This window comes from Alligator mississippiensis, chromosome 11, assembly GCF_030867095.1.
Source record: "Alligator mississippiensis isolate rAllMis1 chromosome 11, rAllMis1, whole genome shotgun sequence".
In the NCBI taxonomy this organism is placed as follows: Eukaryota; Metazoa; Chordata; order Crocodylia; family Alligatoridae; genus Alligator; species Alligator mississippiensis.
The window spans coordinates 16,246,212-16,269,200 of record NC_081834.1 but is presented as its reverse complement, the minus strand read 5'-3'; the positions used below and the strand labels follow the sequence as shown (position 1 = coordinate 16,269,200).

At 44.8% G+C, this 22,989-nt stretch overlaps 1 protein-coding gene across 9 annotated transcripts in view; it reads right to left on the bottom strand.

Annotated features, from left to right (window-relative positions):
* The window catches only part of IL16 (interleukin 16), a 78,399-nt gene that overhangs the window by 30,127 nt on the left and 25,283 nt on the right, over positions 1-22,989 (bottom strand). For 8 of the 9 annotated variants that reach the window (XR_009455559.1, XM_059714611.1, XM_059714613.1 and 5 more), the window contains 5 exons: positions 13,670-13,806; positions 12,909-13,041; positions 11,181-11,327; positions 9,052-9,154; positions 2,129-2,271 (listed from right to left, as the gene is read on the bottom strand). Coding sequence is in view for 8 of the 9 variants with exons in the window: in XM_059714611.1 (XP_059570594.1) it covers positions 2,129-2,271; positions 9,052-9,154; positions 11,181-11,327; positions 12,909-13,041; positions 13,670-13,806 (663 nt within the window). In the remaining variant the exon portion in view is untranslated. Of the gene's footprint in view, positions 1-2,128; positions 2,272-9,051; positions 9,155-11,180; positions 11,328-12,908; positions 13,042-13,669; positions 13,807-22,989 lie in introns of those variants that run through there. The other variant, XM_059714618.1, reaches the window with a different exon arrangement.

The window sequence follows — 22,989 nt, the reverse complement described above, 5'->3', positions numbered from 1 at the left end:
GGCAATAAAGTGCTTTAAATGGCAACAAAAAAAAAGCAACTTCTATACACACCCTTGTTTCTCACAGCACTTTAGAAGGCTTGGAATTGACAGCTCCCCCTCAATTTCCATAATTACTCACTTATATTTCAAAGTAGAAGAATTCAGCAAAGTAGGCTGAAGAATTCCTGTGCATAATAAAGACCTTGTGCATTTAACCAAAAGGGGGTAGCTGATGTTTCATAAAATATAAGCAATAGGACAAAATTAGGGCTAGTGTGTTATGTAGTTAAGTGAATTAAGCAATAATCTGATATGCATATAAATGAAACAAACTGTACTCTTTATTTACTTGGTGTCAGATGAGAGTCTCTACCCTACAAATATTAGTGGTACTTTAAATGCACATTTTTGCCAAGGCATTTGTGCTTTTGGACTTTAGGGTCATTACAGGGATTGTCTGAAGACTGCACTGAGAATGTTAAATTCTTATTCCTAATCTTATATTTGTTGCTGGTTATTTCTGTATATGCAGACATGTCACAAGTTTTCGGTGTTTCAGTTTTGGTGTTCATAAAATGGTGAAAATTATAGTAACCAATAATATAGTGCCTTTGATGGTATACTATTAGTCAATGCCTCTACAAGTGCATTGAAGATTTAAAGTGCTATGTACTGTTGTTAAATAACAGCGTAGAATTCTCCCCCTTGATTAATGTAAGAAGTAGGACTTACTTTTTGTTGAACATAAATGGTGAGAAGCTGATAACTGTTTACAGACTGACCACTTCCTTCACCACATGAGACACGATGAATTTTAATAAGAGTCTATAGTGATACACATAATGAAGTCCCCCCTTTTTGAACATTATAGAGTGGATATTGTGAAGCTAATTTAAGCACACAGTTGAGTTATTACCCTAGGCTAAATTTACATAAAGTTCAGCAGGGCCAGATGCATTACCAATGAAACTGAGCAAGTTTGGATTTTCTACAAATTTGTTTATGCAATAAAATGAAACTAACAGGTGTGGGACAATCTAGTGCTTGGGATCCCAGCCAAGAAATCAGCTTTTACATATGTCGGGAAATAAGCCTTGAGCATTACATGAATATTCACTCAGTACAGAGCTACGAATGTGAGGATCCAGGAGATGTCTGTGCCAGGCCACAAATATGCTCTGATACGCATGTGTCTATCAGTAGGGTGGATTATTTACCCCTCGAATGAGGGACTATATCCCTGTTAGGGACCTGAAGGATGTACTAAGAGAAAGGTATAAACTCACATGTAGTTGATTCACCAAGGTTGAAATTTATCTCACTGAGGAGGGGCACTTCCTTTAGCAGAAGCTCCATGCTACTTAGATGTGGCCAGCAGGACAGATTAGCTATACCAGAGAGGATGTAGACAGATGTAGCAATTGATATCAGAGGATACCAGTGTAAACTGTTATGATGCCAATGTTACATCTCCATGATGCTGTAGTGATGCAAGTGTAGGAAAAACACAGTACAACTTTAACCCGTCTTTCTTCAAGGCCAAAGTTAGCATTATTCCACTTTTCACTAACACTATAGGATCACGCAGACAGATCGTAACAGCTGATGTGGGTTCCAGAGAAACAGCTCCCCTCCCCTTTCCAAGTGACTAAGAGGTACGTTTGTCCATACCCAGAGCTAATCCCCTGGTTGAGGGCTGGTTGTGCTAGTGCACTCTCTGCTAACTTCATACACATTCACATGTGTTCAGGGTGAAATGAAGAAGGGGCCTCTGTGGATCCATGTGTAACTACAAAACCCTGCATAGGGCAAATGGAGGGGCAGGGGTTTCCTAGAGAAGCGGCCAGGAAGCTGCCATGCTGTCCTGTAGCCTCTCCTCCTATCCTGGCCTTGTTTTGCACACATTCATTTTCATGGCTTTGTGCAGGTATGGAGTTGGGATGGGGAAAGGGCTGACAGGCAGAGGTGGCATGGCTGAAGTAGCACAGAGATGCAGATTCTTTGTATTGCTATTCCTGCCTCAATGATGTGGCCGTCAAAGTGAGAAAGTTCTTGCAGGAAACCCAAATGCAAATATTCTTTGGTGTGTTCTTACTGAGTCTAGTGAATTTAGCCCTTCTGACATGTGATTTCCTGTTGAACTTACCGGAGCTCTTCCTGCCGAACAGTCTAGCTGTTGAGAGAGTGATTTCTGGTTACAGTAAAGAGAATGGGGCTGTCTGTCTCTGTATGCTGCTGCTTTCTTGGCCATTGGACAGTCAATTTCCCCTATCCAGTAAGGATTTACACCTATTAGAGACAGGACATACAACACACAATTTTTCACAAGCATTGGTTTCAGTGGCTCAAGTTGATTTTTTTTGTGATAAAATCCTGATTCAGACTTTGCAACTGTAATAAATCACTGATTCAGCAACCGTTATCTGGTTGCTACCTAGGAGGAGGAATGTGACTTAAGTATTGCTGTAAAGGTAGAGGCTTGGAAGGATCAGGCAGGCTACCCTTTTGCATAGTGGTTGATATATAAAATATGGTTTTATCTGGTTCTATCCTTGTACATGTCACCACTGTCTCAGCTACTATACTCCTCACAGCTATCGTATAGCAATAAGGCTGAACTGCTTTCACTTATCCTGTAGGGATACATCAGGTAAGGATTTCTGTTCATGTAACAGACTGCCAATGTGGGCTCACCAGATTGGCCCGAGATACTTACCCTGGGCTAGAAACAGTGCCAGTGATCTCGGAGCGACCCCAAGGGTGGAGCAGGGGAGCCCTGCCCTGTGGAAAAGGAGAAGCCAATCGAAAGAAGGGGTTTTCGATCCCCTCATTTGCATGGAAGGGGGATGGCCGGGATTGGGAGCCTGCCACCCTGAGCCCTGGTTGGCCGGTTTGCAAGCCAGGGAGGGACTGCTGGAGGGGATAAAAGCAGCAGCCGAACTGGTGTGTGGGAGCTGCTGACACTGACTCTGGGGAATGGCGCAGGAGGCCTAAGAAGAGCTGGGGTGAGCTGACCCAGCAGAGGAAGCAGAAAGACCCCTCTGAAGAGCCTCGAAGGCCCTGGGAGAAGGAGGCAGCGGCAGTCGGCTGTGCCTCCAGCCCTGCAGCAGAGAGGGAGCTGTGGCCAGGGCTTGGGGCAGAGAGCTGGTGCCCCAAGGCCCCATCGCAGTGTGTTGGACATGCCGGGTGTCCCGGAGGCTAAGGATGGCAGTCGGCCCCACACTTCACTGAAGAGAAGAGGCAGTGGAAGCAGGGGGCAGCCACCAAGGAGGCATACACCACCCTGGCGCGCTATTGCAGGGAGTCAGGCAGGCCAAGGCAGGACTGGAGCTTAGGTGGCTTCAACAATTAAGGACAATAAAAAGTCCTTCTACAGATACATAGCGAGCAAAAGGAAAGTGCAAAGTAACATAGGGCCCCTCTAGGACAAATCAGGTCAGTTGGCAGTTGATGCAGAGAAAAAGGCAGAGCTCTTCAATGAGTTCTTTGCTTCAGTATTCCTGAGTACTGGCCAAGATAATTCCCTCCCCTTGAGCATAGACAGATGTCCAAAAGGTACCAGACCACCAAAGGTTAGTGCTGAATTAGTTAAAGAGCACTTGGAAGGGCTGGATGGGTACAAGTCAGCTGGCCGGGATGACCTCCATCCACAGGTGCTGAAGGAATTGGCCAGTGCCATAGCTGAGCCACTGGCACGGCTGTTTGAGCACTCATGGTGCTCTGGCCAGGTCCCTGAGGACTGGAAAATGGCCTACATGGTGCCCATTTTTAAGAAGGGGGAGAAGGGATGAGCTGGGTAACTTGAGGCCACTCAGTCTTACCTCTATCCCTGGGAAAATACTGGAAAAAATCATCAAAGAGCACATTTGTGAAGGCCCAGCAGGGGAAACAATGCTGAAAGGAAACCAGCACGGGTTCGTCACAGGTAGATCCTGCCTGACAAACCTTATAGCCTTTTATGACCAGGTCGCACACTGCCTTGACACAGGAACGGAGGCCGATGTCATCTACCTGGATTTTAGGAAGGCCTTTGACAGTTTTGCATCCTATTCTCATAGGGAAGCTGACGGGCTGTGGAGTGGATGCCTACATAGTCAGGTGGGTGGCTAACTGGCTTAGGGACCACCCAGAGAGTGGTGGTGGACAGGTCATTTTCGGCCTGGAAGGAGGTGGGCAGTGAGGTCCTGCAGGGTTTGGTCCTTGAACCAGTGTTATTTAATATCTTCATCAGTGATTTGGATGAGGACGTGGAGAGCACCCTCTCCAAGTTCACAGATGATACCAAGTTATGGGGCAAAGTTAACACACCGGAGGGCAGGGAGCAGATACAGGCCGATCTGGACAGGTTAGATCAATGGGCGGAATGAAATAGGATACAATTCAACAAAGATAAATGCAAGGTACTCCACCTAAGAAGGAGGAATCCCCAGCACATCTATAGGTTGGGGGATGACCTCCTCAGCAGCTCAGAAGCTGAGAGAGATCTTGGAGTCATAGTTGACTCCAAGACCAACATGAGCCAGCGGTATAATGAGGCCATCAACAAAGCCAATCACACCTTGTCATATATTAGCAGATGCATGATCAACAGATCGAGGGAGGTGATGCTCCCCCTCTATGCGGCATTGGTCAGGTCGCAGTTGGAGTACTGTGTCCAGTTTTGGGTACCACACTTCAAGAGGGACACGGAGAATCTGGAGAGGGTTCAGAGAAAAGCCACTCGCATGATTAGTGGCCTCTGTGAAAGACCCTACGAGGGGAGGTTGAGGGATCTGGATCTCTTCACCCTTTACAAAAGATGGCTGAGGGGTGACCTTGTAGCTGCCTATAAATTTATCAGGGGAGGTCAGCAGGGAATTGGCGATGTGCTGTTTACCAGAGCGCCCCCGGAAGTAACCAGGAATAATGGGTGCCAGAGTCTGGAATGGGCTTCCAAGAGAGGTAGTACTATCATCTAACTTGGAGGTCTTCAAGAGGAGGCTTGACAATCACCTGGCTAGGGTCATCTGACCTTGATCCTCTTTCCTGCCAGGGGCAGAGGGTTGAACATGATGATCCACTGGATCCCTTCCGACTCTATAATCTATGAATCTATGAATCTACTGCTAAGGTCTTCTAGTGTGTAACATAGCCGTGTCCAGAAAAAAATCAGACATAATGAATGTAGGAAAATCACCAAGGAAGAGGTCAGGTATACTCTGTAGGCAGTAGGGCTGTGCAAAACAGCACCGTTCCGATTCAACTTCTGTTTTGACGATTCAACAGAACTGTTTCGTTTCAAGTTTCATTTCATTTCGAAAGCACGGTTCCATTTCATTTCATCGAAACTGTTTTGCTGTTTCAATGTTTTGCACATAGGTTATTATGGGGAAACATAAAATGCAGCAGGCAGGCAGATTGGGGGCTTGCTTGCACCCCTGGGAGGGCTGCAGGGGCTGTGCCAGAGTCCTCCCAGGGGTGTGGGCCCCTGATCTGCCTGCCAGATGACAGACCGGTGCTGGGCACAGCCTGCACCCAGTGCCTGGGAAGATCAGTGCTGCCACTGGCTCCAGGCAGCAGCACCCAGTTCCTGTCAGCCGGCAAGCAGATCAGGGGCCCGCACCCCTGGGAGGAGTCCAGCACGGCCCCTGCAGCCCTCCCGACGGTGCTGGCGGGCCCCAGAACTGCCTGCTGGCTGACAGGAGACAGGTGCTGCCGCCTGGTGCTAGGGCCATCCCTGTTGGGGGCAAATCAGGGCAACCGCCCTAGGCCCCATGCTTTGGGGGGCCCCACAGAGCTGGGCGGAGTAGCCGTGGTGACTGCACTGCCAGTGCCAGCAGCTTTGCGTCTGGCCTCTCACTACCCCTTCCCCACCATTGCCACTGATGGCAGCTTCTTTGCATCCAGGGTGCACAGGATTGGGGTGGGGGCAGGTCCCTGCATGAACTGATTTGCCTCGGGCCCTGCACCCTCCTCGGGTTGAGGTGTGGGGCCCAGGGCAAATCAGTTTGTGCGGGGACTGGCCCCCAACTCGATCCCGTGTGCCCTGGATGCAGCTTCCTTGCTACCCCGCCTCCTACCACTGCTGCCACCGCCAAGGAGGGTGCAGGACCCAGAGCAAATTAGTTCATGTGGGGACTTGCCCCCACCCCAATCCTGCATGCCCTGGATGCAAAGAAGCTGATGGCAGTGGTGGCAGGCAGGGGCAGGGATAGCGAGTGGCCAGATGCAAAGCCACCGGCGGCAGCGGTGCAGAATCACCACAGCCACTCTGCCCAGCTCTGCGGGGTCCCCCAAAGTGCGGGGCCCGGGGCAGTTGCCCCAATTCACCCCCACCCCCAGGGATGGCCCTGGCTGCCTCTGGCCCCAGGCAGCAGCATCCAGCTCCTGTCAGCCGGCAGGCAGATCGGGGGCCCACCAACACCCCTGGGACTGCCGGAGTCCTCCCAGCGGTGCATGCCCCCAATCTGCCTGCCGGGAGACAGGAGCTGGGTGCTGCCTACTGGGGACAGTGGCAGCACCGATCTTGCTGGCACTGGATGTGGGCTGTGCCCAGCACTGGTGTATCATCCGGCAGGCAGATTGGGGGCCTGCATCCCCAGGAGGACTCTGGCACAGCCCCCATAGCCCTCCCAGGGGTGCAGGCAAGCCCCCAAACTGCCTGCCGGATGAGAGGAGGCAGGGACCGGTGCCTGGAAGATTGGTGCTGCCACTGGCCCTAGGCAGCAGTACCCGGGTCCTGTCAGCAGGGCCTGCTGGCACCCCTGGGAGGGCTGCAGGGGCCGTGCTGGAGTCCTCCCAGGGGTGTGCCCCCCTGATCTGCCTGCCAGATGACAGGAGCCAGGTGCTGCTGCCTGGGGCCAACAGCAGCACCAATCTTCCTGGCACTGGGTGCACGCTGTGCCCAGCGCCGGTCCATCATCTGGCAGGCAGATTAGATGCCCACACCCCCGGGAGGACTCTGGCACAGCCCCTGCAGCCCTTCCTGGGTGCGGGGTGAGAGGAGCGGGTGCTGCTGCCTGGGACTGGCGGCAGCACCGATCTTCCTGGTGCCGGTCCCAGGCAGCAGCGCCCAGCTTCTCTCATCTAGCAGGCAGATCAGCGACCCGCACCCCTGGGAGGACTCTGGCACAGCCCCCGCAGCCCTCCCAGGGGTGTGGGTGAGCCCCCAACCTGCCTGCTGGGGGGATGGGCGCTGAAGCTAGTAAGCCTGGCTTCAAAACTTGAAATGTTTCAAAACTTTCAAAATGTTTTGAGTTCCCTTATTTCGTTTCGAAGCTGTTTCAAAGGCTTTTGTTTCATTTTGATTTCTCTGTTTTGAGCTCGAAAAGCATTGAAACAACTCCGAAACGAAACTCTGGGTAACATTTTGCACAGCCCTAGTAAGCAGATGGAACTGTTTGGTGCCGAGAAACTGCTTTCTTGATGCAACCCCAAGAAGCTCTTGTGTGTGGTGTATTTGTATCCCAGTTATCTAACCCACACTTTTAAGTGCATGGAGTAGATCAAATCTACTTGGGGAAGCAAATTTATTCAGGTTCATATATGTTGCATGAAATGAGTTTGTGACTCATAAGAATGAAGAGCACACAGCAAAAATAACCAAAGGAAGATTTCAAAAGCAGATGTCCTTTCCTTACTTTTCAGTATGCTTCTCTCACTATAATTCTAGTGTGCCCATTGCTAGGGTATCTTGGCAAAGGCAAAGCCTCTTAGACTCGGGTCACAAGCCAATGCATTTAACTATTTTGCTTGAAGAACAGATTGATCACTCTCAAATTTTTAATGGAAAACAGCCCACAGCATTGTAAATAATCATTTCCACATGATGAATATTTTATTGTATAAACGCAAAGCAAATTGAAAGGGCTCATTATTTAGAAGACATGGTATCACTCTTCGATTAGAGAACAGATGCTGTACTGTACTGACTGGCCCTGCATGATCTCTCTGCAGGAACTGCAAATGGGACATCTATGCAGTGATTGCAGTATTGTACCCTGTTTCTAGGAGACATTAAAATGCCAAAAAAACCTTTCATATGTGGAAGTAAATTCAATGTTTGAAAGACTTCAAGAAAAAGATAAAATATGCTGTCAAAAAGTATTTTCATGGGACATCTGTATGTGTAATGACAAAAAGGGGGAGAATACAGCATAGTTCATAAACTCTCTCTCCAGATGCCTCATTTAGTACCCACACTTATACTAACTCTACAGCACAGGCATTGATGCTGATTTCAGGCAATATTCCCAACATAGAACTGATTTATTTAAATGTGTCCCTGCCCCTGTGACATGTACCAAAACACTTTTATAAATATATTTATAAATTTACAATTTATAAGTAATTGTAAATATATGATTGACTTTTAACAATGTTGCTATTTGTTTCGCATTTGCATTTTCACTCACTTTGGCCAACCTTACAAAGGGGTCTGCCAAAATACATCTCTAAGTCAAATTCACATACCCTTTTCATACAAACACATTAGCTGAAATACTGGCCCCAGAAAAATCAATGCAAGCTTTGGCATTATCTTCAAAGGGGCTGAGATTTCAAACATTATTTATAAGTGCAAATCAAGAAAACAGACAAACAGTTGCCAAGTGTATGGGTGAATGCATGGAAAGAGGTGAGCCCACAATTGTGAATATCAAGGTTAAAATGTTGCCACTTAATAACTCTTCAGAAGAATGTTAAAATGACTCTTAATACATAATATTTTCATTTAAAAAATATTTCTGTTAATGTTACTTCTATTGCCAGCCACGTTTTTTTCTGAACAAGTGTAAACCTGTTTCTTGTGTACTTTTAGAATGTGTAAATAGATGTGCACATATTTAGGATGTAATTTTTATGAACGCAGATCATGATTCATCAATAGGCACAAATATCTGACTCTGTTTTTAATGCTGCTGCTTCACGCACCACAAATCTCATTGGACATACTTCAGCTGAAACCTGCAGGATAAATCATGACAAGAAGTGCTGTTTCTAACTATATCACAGTATCAAAACTCCATAAATTTCCATGCATTTAGACTTTCCAGATTTTAGAACAGAAAAAAATTCTTCTTAGAAACTTACTGGTTGAATTACTGCGAGTCCTCTGACAGGTAGCTTTACAGTGCAGAAAACAATTATTCTGTGTTTCCAAAGGCCTTTCTTTACAGACACCAGTTGGGGATTCCTGAAAAAAAGAGACACACAATATTTTTAATTATCTGAGCTTGATTTGCACAAACATCAGCCTGGATTTTAACTTGTATCTGAGAATTTCAGGGGTAGTAAATTATTTGGTGTAAACAGAACAATTAGCAGATTTGTTTGATGATAGATTCTTAGATTCATAGATACTAGGGTCGGAAGGAACCTCAATGGATCATCGAGTCCAACCCCCTGCCCACGGCAGGAAAAAGTGCTGGTATAATGTGACCCCAGTCAGGTGCTTGTCCAGTCTCTTCTTGAAGACCCCCAAGGCAAGGGAGAGCACCACCTCCCTTGGAAGCCCATTCCAGTTTCTGGCAACGCTAACCATGAAGAAGTTCTTTCTGATGTCCAACCTAAATCTGCTCTCTATCAGCTAGTAGCCGTTGTTCCTGGTTATTCTAAGGGGTGCTCTGATAAATAGAGCATCTCATATTCCCTGCTGCGCGTCCCCCCACCCCCACACCCCTCCCTGGTTAATTTGTATACTGCCGCATGATTTCCCCCTCAGCCTTCTCTTGCGGAGGCTGAAAAGGTCCAGGTCCCTCAACTTTTCCTCATAGGGCCTTCCCTGCAGGTCTCAAACCATGTGAGTGGCCCTCCTCTGGACCCTCTCAAGGTTGTCCACATCCCTCTTGAATTGCGGTGCCCAAAACTGGACACAGTACTTCAACTGCGGCCTGACCAGTGCTGCATAAAGGGGAAGCATCACCTCCCTGAACCTGTTCGTGATGCACCTACTAATGCATGACAAAGTGTGGCTAGCTTTGCTAATTACTTCGTCACACTGAAGACTTATATTCATCTTGGAGTCGACAACAACTCCAAGATCTCTTTCTGCTGCTGTGCTGCTGAGGTCATCCCCCAGCCTGTAGGTGTGCTGGTGATTCCCTCTTCCTAGGTGCAGCACCTTGCACTTGTTCTTGTTGAACTGCATCCTATTGTTCTCTGCCCACTTCTCTAACCTGTCCAGGTCTGCCTGGATTTGGTTTCTTCGCATCATAATGTTTCTTTCAAACTTTCAAAAGAGACTGCAAGTTGTCTACAGGCTTGTATGGAAGTGTCATGCAAGAGGCGAGGATTTCTGAGGGTGATATCTTATTGAGCCAACTGCACGTTCGGGATAGATTTTTTTATGCAATGCTTTCTTCTTCATATTATCAAGCTCTAAATGAAATTCTGTCTCCCAAACAATTGCTATTTTAATTTATTTATTCATTTATTTCATGTAATGCTATTTTCATTTATTGCTAAACTCTATAGACATGCTGGTCAACTTTTTGGAATTTAGGGTTTGGATGCCCAACTTCCAGCATTGTAAAGAAGCCTGATTTGCAGGTGCTTAGGATAGGTGCTTAGACCAGAGTTGCACAAAGGTATTTAAGTACTCTAATTGATTCAAAGTGATATATTTGTCTAAATACTTTTGAAGATCTGGACCTTAGTGCTTTCCAGAAATGTGTCCCTTCATGGTGTATAAAGTTGGAAACCCTAAATCGCCTTTGAAAATGCAAGCAACTATTTCTAGCATTTATAAGTTTTCAGTTAATGTAATTAACTGTAAATTAAACTTCAGTTAATGTAATTAAACTGTAATTAAACTTGTATGTGTAGAAGTTTAAATAGTTTGGAGTTTAAAAGGATGATCCTCCCCTCTTCTTCCCAATAGAAATCCAGTCTAAGAATACTTCTAAAAGTTCTCTGTACCTATAAACCCAGAAAACCCAATTTATTGTAGTTCACTGGATGCAGTGAACCTCATCTCAGTCCACAAGAAATTATAGCTGTTGGGGAGCATGCATGATATAAAATCGTAGGCTAATAGCATGGAAAAAAACCTGTCTTTTCTCTTTAAGTTAAATCATTGAAGAAAGAACTGGCTATGATAGTTTTGTAAGACACCATAAAAGTTTTGTTTCAGCATAAAAGGGCCTTTCTCAGGGGAATCTTGCTGAACTGTAGAAGTATCAGGAGATGTTAAGAGACAGACAAAAAAAGGAGCAACTTACTTCTTGAAGTCTAATTTTAGCAGAGTTGGGAGAAGTCCTATCACGATGAGTAAATGAGTGGTAATTTTCCTCTTCAGCAGCAGGTGGTGCCATTGCTAAGTCACAAAAAAATACTTGTTCTTGCTGGTTTGCTTCCTTCAGTAAATTCTTCAGTGTAAGAAACAGAACAGAAATCTTAAAATTTCCTTTCATCGAGGCAGTCAGATCATTTTTTTTTTTAATCCTTTAAAATGTTTTAAATGAACAGTGAGGAACTGCACAGTAGAGCCAAGTCTCGCTGTGTCTGTTAGAAGCTGCTACATTACAAAAGTTAATCTGCATATCGTTTGCCTGATAAAATGCCAGCCCTTTTGGATTTTTAAAGGGGAAAAAGTGGGGGGAAAAAAATTCAAGCACCAGGGTGAGAGACGAGCACTAAACTGATGCACCCTCCTTCCAGGACCTCTTATTTCTCAACCTGGGATTAAACCTGTAGCACCCATATGAGCTTTCAGATCTCTGGATAAAAGGTGGAAAAGGGCTTCATTTGTGAACAGTTAAGCCTCAGTCCTGCAATGAACCCATGTGTGAGCCCAGCACTTCAAAGGGGCTTCCTGCAGGAGTGGGCTCAGCAAGGAACCAGCCTCATGCAGCTTGCTGTGGGCCTGGTGCCTCCATGTCTGGAGAAGACAGCCTGTGGCCAGTGTTTTATCTGCTGTATTCATGGAAGTGTTGCCAACATGCTGTTTACTTTTAACCAGAGAATCCTGGCCTGGCCAACTGTTTCCTCTGGACCTCTCTACAGGTTGAGGGGTTTCATTTAAATGGATGCACATGGGGACAAGGTAACACTTCCTCTGATCTCCTTGGGTGCATGCCTTGACCACATGGCACAATATGGGGAATGCAGCAATTGACAGACCACTGGGACCATCCAGATGTGTGCTTGGGGCAGATTAAAGCTCCAGGAGGTCTGGATCCAGTCCAGGCCTCCCAAAATAAAAGGACTTGTGAAGAGGGTTACCAGCCTTACTAATTCTACCTAGTCCTCACAGCAGACTCCAGAAAAGTCTAAAAGTGGGATTCCCAGCTAAAGATCCATGGATACCATGAGTCCTTGGGCCTTTTTGAAGCCTCAGACCCACCCCTTGATGGATCTTCCCTTTATTCAGAAGCTAAATATAGGGGTGGCAATAGGGTCATCAGGCCATCAGTTGCTCAGGGGCCACAAAAGGATTAATTACACAGAGCATGTCCCTGACAGCAAGGCACTCTTCGCAGGGGGGCATGCCATACAGGGCACACCCATGATATGGAGGTCCCCCGACCCCTTCTGATAGGGCAGGCTGCCCACAGACCACATCCTCAAGAGTGTAGCAACCCCCTTTATAGAGGATCCTGTATATGGTTGGGGCTGCCTCGAGACTTGGCCCCACCTTTGGGAAAACCTCTCCCTGCTGCTATCCAGCTCTGCATTCCTTTAGTTTGCAAATGGCAAATGCACATTTGCTTGTGAAAGGAATGCTTGTCGAGCCCCCGCCAACATTTCCAAGAACTCTGCCTTCTCATGGCCTCTGGTTTTTTCCTGGAACGCCATGCAGAATCTCACCACATGAGGTTTGGGGGTTTGTCATGAAGAGGAAAAACAAGGTTTTCCAGATGTTTGGTGCACAAATTACCCTAGTCTTTGAAGTAAATGCTGTTAAAATGCCATGGTATTTTGAGGTGGCCCACAGCCTTCAGGCTTACCTTGTTGGCAATCACTAAGGTCACCAAGCCTGTTGCTGACTGAATGAGAGATTCAGCCTCTTTGCAGGAAAGGTCTTTAAGTGATTGTCCATTTAGTGATAAAAGTTCATCCCCTGGACTTAGACGACCATCCCTTACAGAAAAAGAAAAGAAAATACACCCAGGCATAGACACATGATTTTATAGACCTAGGAACAAAATGGCATAATTGGGAAACTTTCTGATGTCTCACCCACTGAAAAACAAAATTAAATCCTTTCTTTCTCCTGACACCTTGAACTTGCTGATCAGGGCTGGCTGAAGGCAGAGCTTCTCTGATGGTCTGAGTATAGAAACTTCTTGGTGCCCAAAAAAGTAACATCACTGTTATGCAGTACCATAGAGAACAATATGCTGTGGATGCTGAATAAGCTGTAAGGGAACCCTGGTCCACAAAGCTCTCCAGTGCTCCTGTGAAGTGGTGTCACTTCTTTCTGGCCTTTTTTAAGGGCAGTAGATAAAGGATACCATAAACCCCTATGTTATGTGCCAGCTATCATCTTTCTAATCCTGGTTTGCTCTTGGCCTTGGGAAGTGTGTGCACAGCCCCAGCTCTTATTTCTAATATCTTTTCCCATTTCGGCAGCTGGATACAAGATGTTTCTTCAACATCACTGGTTTCCTTTGAAAGTAAGATCTAAAGTGCAGCTAAAGTTAGAAAAATGTATCCTGAAAAACCCACCAAGTCAAATGGACCCAGAATAACCAAGCACATACCGCACCTGTGGGCAGCGCCTCCAGCAAGCACTTGGCTGACAGTGAAGACTTTCCCAGGAGAGGTGCAATTTGGATTTCTGGAGACTTGGATCCCCAAGCCCTCGCTTCCTGTAGCTATGCAAAGTCTGCAGATGGAGCTGTCCTGGTTCAGGAAGACAAAGATATCAAGGCTTTAGTATGTAAGCCTAAATGTGCAGAGAGTGTTACAGTCAAATATAGTTAGACTTTAAAAAAAAGTGCCTACATTTTCTTCTTCCTACTAGAGCCAGTTTATTTCTAGCACAAAAAAAACAGGACGTAATTGCAGCTTGGCTGTGGATGAAGAATTGCCTTTATGAATGAGATATCTCACACAGTTGTTCTTCATTAGATTGCAATGGCTTCTGACTGCAAGGGGGGATGTTATAATGCTATTCATATGTCCATGGGGGTCTAGAAAGCAGTTGATAGATTTTGACAATAATCGGGATAGATTAAGTTTGTCCATGATAATATAAGGAGGAAAGAGGGACAGGAAAATAATACATTCCAGAAAAGTAGAAGGACGAGGTCAGAGGGGCAAATCAAAGTGCTCTACAATAAACCCACACCTGAAACCTCAGCCTTTGGTGTGAAACTGGAGTCCTTGAGGCTGCTGTAAGTTATAGGCCAAGTTGTTCCTCAAGTGAACAATTGTTCACCAAGAAATGAGGGAGCATAAAGTTATACATTCTTCCCCCTACAACAGCCAGTACTCAGTTTCTCACTAAATGCCAGGGATTAGGGTTGATATAGTTTTTTGGCATAAATGGGTAATAATCACTTGTAGTGTAAGAGTAATATTGTAGCTGTGATAGTCCAGAAACTATGCAAGAGACAAGGATTCCTTAGGGTGATATCTTTTATTGGACCAGCTAGGTAGTTGGGATTAAGTTAGACAATAAAATATAAACCATTCCAATAAAAAATGTCACCCTAAGAAATCCTTGCTTCTTGCATAGTAATTACATAAAATCTGATTGATAGTAACAGAAGAATTTAACAGAGTAACAGAGATGGCCATATAGTACCTTCTGTTACCTTTTTCAGTTGAGAGTTCATGTCAAAGAACACAACTTGCCCCCATCCTGAGATCACCCACAGCTAATGTGATGCTTTGGTTTAGCAACAGCGCAATTCAGTACCCACCGAAGGGCTTCCACTGACATTCAGTAGGCAAAGGGTGGACCTTTAAATGCCTGACAACTGACTGACCAACTGGATAGGTTTGGTTATGTTTAAGACAGATGAGGTTATGTTATGTTTGGTTATGTTTAAGCCAATCACAGATGAGGGTCTGGATTTTGGTAATCCTTTCTGCATGCTGGGGTGCTTCCAATTCACAAGTCATCTGTTTGAAATACAGACAAAGGTCTGTTTTCATCTAATTTATTTGTTCTCAACTATTCGTCTTGGAGCATATACATTTATTTTTTCAGTCAAGTTAAACCTCCAGGGAAAGTTAAACCTTATACTTGAAATCAGTGGAATTACAGCAGAGCTATGTTTTACCCTCTGTTTAACTGATATAGATTTTGGCACAGGTGGGTCCAGTGAGGTTCAGGCACTAATTCTCCAGAATGACTGTAGTAAAACAAATATTAAAAAATAGCAGCGGATTCCTCCTGCCAGTTGGCCAACTCCCCACAGACAGGGAAAGCCTGTGCAGCTGGGAGTGATAGAGGCTGGGACAGCTAAAGCAGAGAAGCAAGCAAAGCAATGTGGTTCAAAGCAGTACATAGACTGTTTTTTATTTAATGCTGTATTCATAATTATGTAAAAGGCATGTCTACACAAGCAGGGGCCCAGTCTAGAAAATGCCTCCATGAAGTTCACTGTTCTTATGCCTATTCTTAGTGATAGTCATCAAAATGGGAATCACATAACTGCCTTAGTGCTGGGGTTGGTATATGATGAGCTTATGGGCACACATCCAGTGTCACACTGAGGCAGCTACATTACTTCATAGCACACCAAGTGAGGGTGGCAGGCAGCACTCCCTATCATGGTCGTCTGAAAGAGTAGATATGTCCAAATAAGTCTACCTTCTATGAACTGTCCATTCAGAACAAAGGGAACTACTCACATGAGTAGCATTTATTACATGAGTAAGGGCCTGCAGGCTGGGAATCCTAGATACAAAGAGGGTTTATTTTTTTCTTAGAGTGGGACAAACTTTTATCCCCCTTAGGTTTCACTCTGTTCCTAGACATGATGGTGCATAAACACCCCTGCACAAGTACACCCATTAGGCTCTCTGAAACCTGCATTTGTCCATGCAAAATTGCCTGGTGTATCTACAAGTCTTACACCCCAGTCCTGTAAGAGAATCATGTCAGTTTTCATTGATTTAATGGGGCTCCGCACAAGGGCAGGTATTGAGCTACCTGGTTTTATTTGCAAGATGAGCACTGAATATTGTGCATGCTTTGGATCAGGGACTGTGTCTCACTGTCTAATGACTAACACAATGGGAACACCAGCCTAACTGGAAATCCCAGGTATTACTGTAATATAAGTGGCAAATAATAGTAATGAGGCCTGATTTGGGTATTTTTCTGGCCACAATCAGTTATTAGCAGGAATGCTAAAATGGAAGGTAGGTCTCCTCTGGACTTTATTAAAAAAAGTTGAGGGAGCAGTTATAATTTTCCTTTAAGTCCTTTTGCACTTTACCAGGCTTGGTTACATTTCAGCTAAGCTCTGCCTGTCAGTCACATTTGGAAATGAATGTATGTAAATTATAGAAAAAAATATGGGGCTGGAGGGACTTTTGGTTAAATATACATGTGCTGTCAGCCTCTGCACTTTTTGAGTACTGGATGTAGCTCAGTATAGTAACATCCAAGTTATTGCAACATGACATAAAATTAATGAAAGCTGATCTTTAAAAAAACAAAAACCACTGGATTAACTAATGCTCCATTTGCCAACATTTGGGGGGGTGAGGGGAGGGGGCTTTGTTCCTTAATGTCTTTGACTTCCTGTCACATTTATTATTTTGTAAGTAAAAATGCTGATGGTGCTTCCAAGAACAGAGGATTGAGTTGTTTTGCCCTTTTCTTTAATGTATCTTGTTTTTATTAGGTGATGTGGCCCCATGTCTGGCAAACGTAAAGGGCTTGTTAAAATGAAGTTGGCAGGTTCACTGGTGGGCAGGTGGGTTCCTTCTAGGTCATGCAGACCTAGTCGTTACTGGAATATAAGTTTCGTGCACACTTGCTGCCAATGAATAAAATTGTTTCACTTGTAGATGGTCTTGCAGCACACAGCTTAATAAAGCTGGTAATGCTTGATTTTGCATCTGTTCAAATTTTATTGACCCTGGACGTGAAAGTAGACCAATGTCAGAAAGATCTGCATTTCTGCAACACATCTCAGTTTGAAAGAAAGACTTGGATCACAGGTATATCCCAAGACCTTGCTGAATGCATCTGTGCACATCTGAGATCCAGTTATTCCTTTGTGTATTTCATTTTGGAAATGGAGTTTGCAACTGTATACCAACTTTTGTCCATTCTCCTCTTGCCAAACTCACACTATCCTAATATGTTTTTATCTTTGCCATTTACAAGATTGCCTTTTCCGTCATGGTCTCATTAGACAGTTCTCGCTGAAAGTCCCATCTAGAAACATCTCGTTCCAGATGTTGTTTTGAAGCAAGTGTAACCATGGCATCAGTGGAAAACTGAAAAACTTTTGTGCGCCTCTAACATTACTCACAGTAGTTAGATTGTCTGAAATGAAGTACATTGCTGCATAAGGATAGTTCAAGTAAGGTCTCTGAATCAGTTAACTAAACAGATGACAATAACCTGATTGACTGTTTTAAAACAAAAAACAAAAAAACAACAGTACAATAGTGAGCTCAAATATTAGGCTTCTCTAGCCTGCTGCATATTAAAAAAAGCTGTGGTTTCTCAGTCACATATTTAGAGGACATAGCCTGTTTGAATTTTCTTTGAGAAACATTTCCTGCTGTGGCAGCTCTGACAGGATCTCTGTGGGTGTAAATCAGCAGAGCTCCATTGATTTTGACACAGACCAGCTGAGGATCTGGCCTTTTAAAAACATTTAGGCAAAATGTCATTTATTTTCTCAGCAGCTGCCTGCAAATTCCCTTTGCAATTACTAACGATAGCAGCTGATACCGGTGAAAAATTCATGGGCTAGTGGCACGGTGCCATTGGAGAGGGCTACTCCAACCCTCTCTACCGGCTTGTCTCCAATTTTTTCCTTCTTTTTCCTGGTGGTGGAATTAGGAGGTCACAGGTAAATGAAGTAATTGGATACTGCAGCAGGTGGCAGGGGGTTCAAGTTCCTACAAAAAAGCAAGTCTGTGTCTTGTTGATGGACACACAGGTATTTAAATAGAGCAAGCCGTATAAATACATTGTTCTATCCCTCAATTAGCCTGAGCAACGTTTTTATTTATTTATTTATTGCTGGAAACCTGTATCCTATGTCCCACCTGTTGCAGCACATACTTATTTCATATGACACCCTGCATCTCAACATGTTTCAGCTTGCTGGAAGGATAACACGCCTCTGATTTCATGATCAGGAAGAAGGAAGGAGAAAAAAAAGCTAGAGAGAGAGAGAGACTTAATGGAAAAAGGGAAGGAATAAATAACTGGCTGGATAAATGCAGTGTCCCTCCCAGTTTTTGCTTGATCCTGCAGGCTTGCCATAGTCTTGTGTTTGAGACATTACAGTCTGCTGCTATGGAAATTGTCCTGTCACAAATGGGCCAAATACTACTCCTCTTTTGAACAGGAAATTAATAAAAATACATGATGCTGATGAAGAGAAAATGACTTGTTTTTCCTTTTGTAGGTGGGGCCCTGTGGAAGTGTCAATATGGCTTTGGAGCCGTGCAGGGACCTATCATCCACTGGCAAACCTGCATCTCCAGCCTGTGGAATATGGGGTAATCATAAAGAAAACCTGTCACAGAGTGTAATCCCTGATCCTGGACGCCTCCAGTTTTCCTGTTGTCACTTGTATTTTTACAGGGTTTGGGTGCTGCCTGCTGTTCCCTGTAATGATATGATGCTGGGTGGTGGGTGGAAGAGAAGACGCAGTTCGTAAGGCAGAGCTGTGAGACAGCTCAAAGCTAGGGGATTATGGCTGTCAAGTTCTTCAGTTTCCAGAGGAACGTGCCAGCTCAAAGACAATGTTCCACGGTCCCGTCTACTCCTCCTTACAATTGGTTTTGTCTTTCCTAACAGCCCTGCCGTATAGTCTCTATTGCCCACTATTACCTTTGGGTCTGTGCATCGTGTCAGACCCTGGTCACACTTTCTCTCTTTTCCCTGCCGGGCCACCTGGGTTTACTGCAGGATTGATCAGGATCGTTAAGGCCCAGAAGGAGATGTTGTATTTACCCAACAACCTTGTCTCGAATGCATAAGACAGTAAGGAAGCTACAAGTGAAAGAGGAGGAGTCAGACCGGGGCATTCTTTCCGAGTGACCATCTCCCTCGGGGTAAGTTGTTTGATTGCTACATGCCCTTGGTTTGATATTTCTAGCAGAGGTGTGAATGATGGCACATGTTGTTCTTTCATATTGTTTTCATGAAGCACCAACCAGACAGTGAGAGTCTAAAGATTTTCCAGATAATGGTGCTTTGGCAGTTCAGCCATGACACCACTCCATTTCTTTTGTCCTCATTGCTCCTGCCTATCTCTTTCTCCTCCTCCACGCACTTTCATTTTCAGAGTGTCTAGTCTCAAGTTTCCCATTTTCCCATCTTCTGTTCTCTTTTCCGTCTCCTCATGATCCTACATTTCCTCCAATCCTTCTTTCTTTTCCCCCTTATGAGCTTCTCCATTTTTCCTTCTCTCCTTTCCCTGAAAAAATGGCACTATTCACCTCTCTGTATGTTCTGCCTCGTGTATCCTCCTTTCCCAACCTCTGCACAATATGAGAGAGGCCTTCATGTGAGCAGAGGTGTCTGAAAACTGCATAAAAACCAAGAGAATCAGCCAGCAGTGATGGTAAAGCAGCCTACAAATAAATTGAGAGATACCTCTAAAACATATAACAGCTGCATTTGGGCAGGGTATAATGAGAGGCTGTATAAGCATGAGTCTCAGGTACCACATGTAAATTAATACATTGCATGGACCTAAGATTACGTATTATGTGTTCATGGAATAAGAGAATTTCTGTTGCAGGGGTGCTCAACCTCTGGCCTGCAAGCCAGATTTGGCTTCTGGCACTGTCATCCAGCTCATAGGGTTCCCTACACATCCATTGGGAGCACCATGGGCCATGGCCTTGCACAATAGATCAGGTACACAAGACGGGAAGTAATCCCAGCACACAGGGTGGGTAGAGGTGGTGCATGGCCCTGGAGCCTGATCCCTGTATACGGGACTGGGCAAGAGATGGCTCTGGGAGGAGATAGTGCAGGACCCTGGAGCCTGATCCCAGTGGGATGGGGGCAGTGCAGGGCCCTGGGGCATGATCCTGGTGTGCAGGGTCCGATCTGGCCTGCAGACCAGCCCTGCACCACTCATTTTGCCCATGAGGCCAAAAGGTTGAGGCTACTGTTCTAATGCATGCATGCTGAGGCAACTGGCATAACATTGCCTTTGAATCCTTATTCTTTTCCTGAATGTTATGATTTCAAAGAGAAATAGTCAAGAAAATAAAAGCATCCCCTTACTTTTACCAGATTTGCTTCTGAAATTTGTATGAAATTTAAAATCAGGATTACCAATTGATTATGCTGATGCGTGTATATAGACTTTCTCATCACAGGGACAGTAACACTAGACCAGTCAGCTTCCTGCTTGTTCTTCAGTTTCACTTTCAGGTTCTCATGCGTTTGCACAATGCTGCACTGTTGCATCCTGAATGCTCCAAGGCAATGTTTGGTTAAAAAAATATATTCCATTGGAATAAAAAATAAATAGAAAAGTTTTTGTTGGGCTTTGGTCTTAGAAATCGTTGACTTAGAAAATGTAAATGTTGGGGTCAATGGTAAACCTCTTATGCTAGAGACAGAAAAAGCCATATTGGATCAGAAGTCCTTCTTCCCTTCATGACTGGTCTCTGCTATACTATTAGTTTCTAGTGTTCAACTTGACAATGTTCCTTTAAATCATAAGTTCAATATTCCATTGGTCTAGTTGTTGTTTGTACTAAATATAATAAGACACTGTATTGCTGCCAAGAGGCCATTCTGAAATGTCCTTGTTTCTCTTATTCCACCTCAGCCCTTTTTTCCCCCATCATTTCCTTTCCTTTGTTGATTTTTCTAGGCCCAGTCACTGTCCCTTGAGCCATTGCACTTTACGTATTAGTAGTGCTGAATGGTCACAAACCACCCACTAGGATTTCCTTCCTAAATTGTTTAATTCCTCCGTGCATTGAAGGAGGAACAGAGCGAGTGAGAGGTCAAAACAGCCCATCTCCCCAGCTCCTCCAAGCTGGCAGCACCACAAGAAAACGCTGAAGATACCCTTAGCTACCACCAGTCTGAGGACTGAGGTGATTCTCTTGCCTCTTGAATACAATCCAGAGTGCTCCAGATAACACTAAACTCCTCTTCCCAGCTATGTGGTTTAAAAAAAAAAATACAAAGATTTATTTTAGCAATATAGGGAATATGGAAGTATTTTCATTCCCCTGTTCCAAATGGACCACTTTTCATTTTCCAGCTTTCCAATAGAAATATTTCATATGTGTATAGAGGCATATCGTTGTAGCACAATTTGTCTCAGAGACATCTTAGGACACAGGCTGAGGCTAACTACAGAAACTGCTACTGCAACCCAGGAGCATCTAGATCAGGGCTGGTCAAGTGACAGCCTGCAGGATGCATCTAGCCCCCAAGGGTTTAACATGCAGCCTGCAGGCTCCTTCCTCTTCATCAGTGGTATAAGATACAATTGCCTGGCTGAATATGAACCTCAGCTGACCAGGTTCAATGGTAAGAATCCTCACAGCAGGTAGGGGGAAAGTTGTGAATTTCTCTAGTAGTCACATTTATGAAAAAAGGATACACTCTCCCTATGACTTATCATTTTATAATAGTATACATGTTGGCATGGGAATGATCCGATACTACCTCCCACCTAAATCCTGTGCATTTCTCATTGGTGTTGCTTTATGTCATGGTCAAGGCTGCAGGCTCTGCAATCCAGAAAAGTAATAGACTAATGGAGTTTCCTAATATAATAATGTACCCCGGCCATGTCACAAGTTTGGCAGTGGACAAAGTCTCTCTTGGTGAGAAAACTGCCTCTCTGACTTAATCCCCACACAGCGACTAGAGAATTTCTGCAACTAACCATGGAGTTGAAAAGGGAGTCCTGTGTTCTGGGACAGGGAGACAATCACTGACTCCTTTCTTCTAATTGTTGCCTTGAGCTCCCTGATGCATGTTGCACAAGAGAGTTTGATGTGTCAAACCTGTGTCACACAGAGAGGATGTACAAATTCCTTCCTATACTATCGTACAGCCTCAGCGAGGTGAAAAAGAGGAATACCAAAGCAAGGGATACCAACAACTCTCCTACGAAAGGAAACATGAAGACCAGACTGAGTTGTCATTCTGAGGTATATACAGAAGATTAAAAATGGCCTCCTGAGGAAGATGATATTCCTACTGGAGCTCCAGAGGGAAGTTAAAGTGTTCCTGGTCTTCAGATGCACTAGCTGACTAGACTGCTCTTTCCTGTCTGAAACGTCTTTGGGAAGATGATGACAAGGAACATGTGGGTTGGCATTGTGATAGGTATGGGAAATCGGGGCATTCTGCGAGCCTTTGAGCAAGGGATCTTACACTACCTGACAAGAGGAAAGGACTGTGACCATGAAGGGAAGACAGCAAAGAATGTACTGGCTGCCCAAGAGGCCAACCTCCCTCCACTTGCACACCGTGGTGGTTTCTACACGGGAGGAAGTGATGTGGTTTTACAGAATTCCAGTATATCTTTTGGGGCTGGCTCTCTTCCAGTCCTTATTTTACTTTGTATCAGAATGCAGGAGAATGTCTGGTTCATGTCCTTATATTGTGGCTCCATTTTGAGGCTGAAATGGTTTTTATTCACCATCTTCTCCTTGTGGCTCTCTAGCCTGCAAGCTGTGATCATTAGGAAGAGACTCAAACTACAAGGAGTAAATCTGGAACTGCATCTGGAACCCTGTCAGGTTAGTGGGTGCTTAGATGTGGAATTTTGGTTTGCTCCCATCTCTGAGGAAGGTAAGAAAAAAATTAATGGAAGGACTATTTCAGACAGAAGAATCCACTCCCACATGTAAGTCAATATTTGAACTACTGAAATTGTGGAA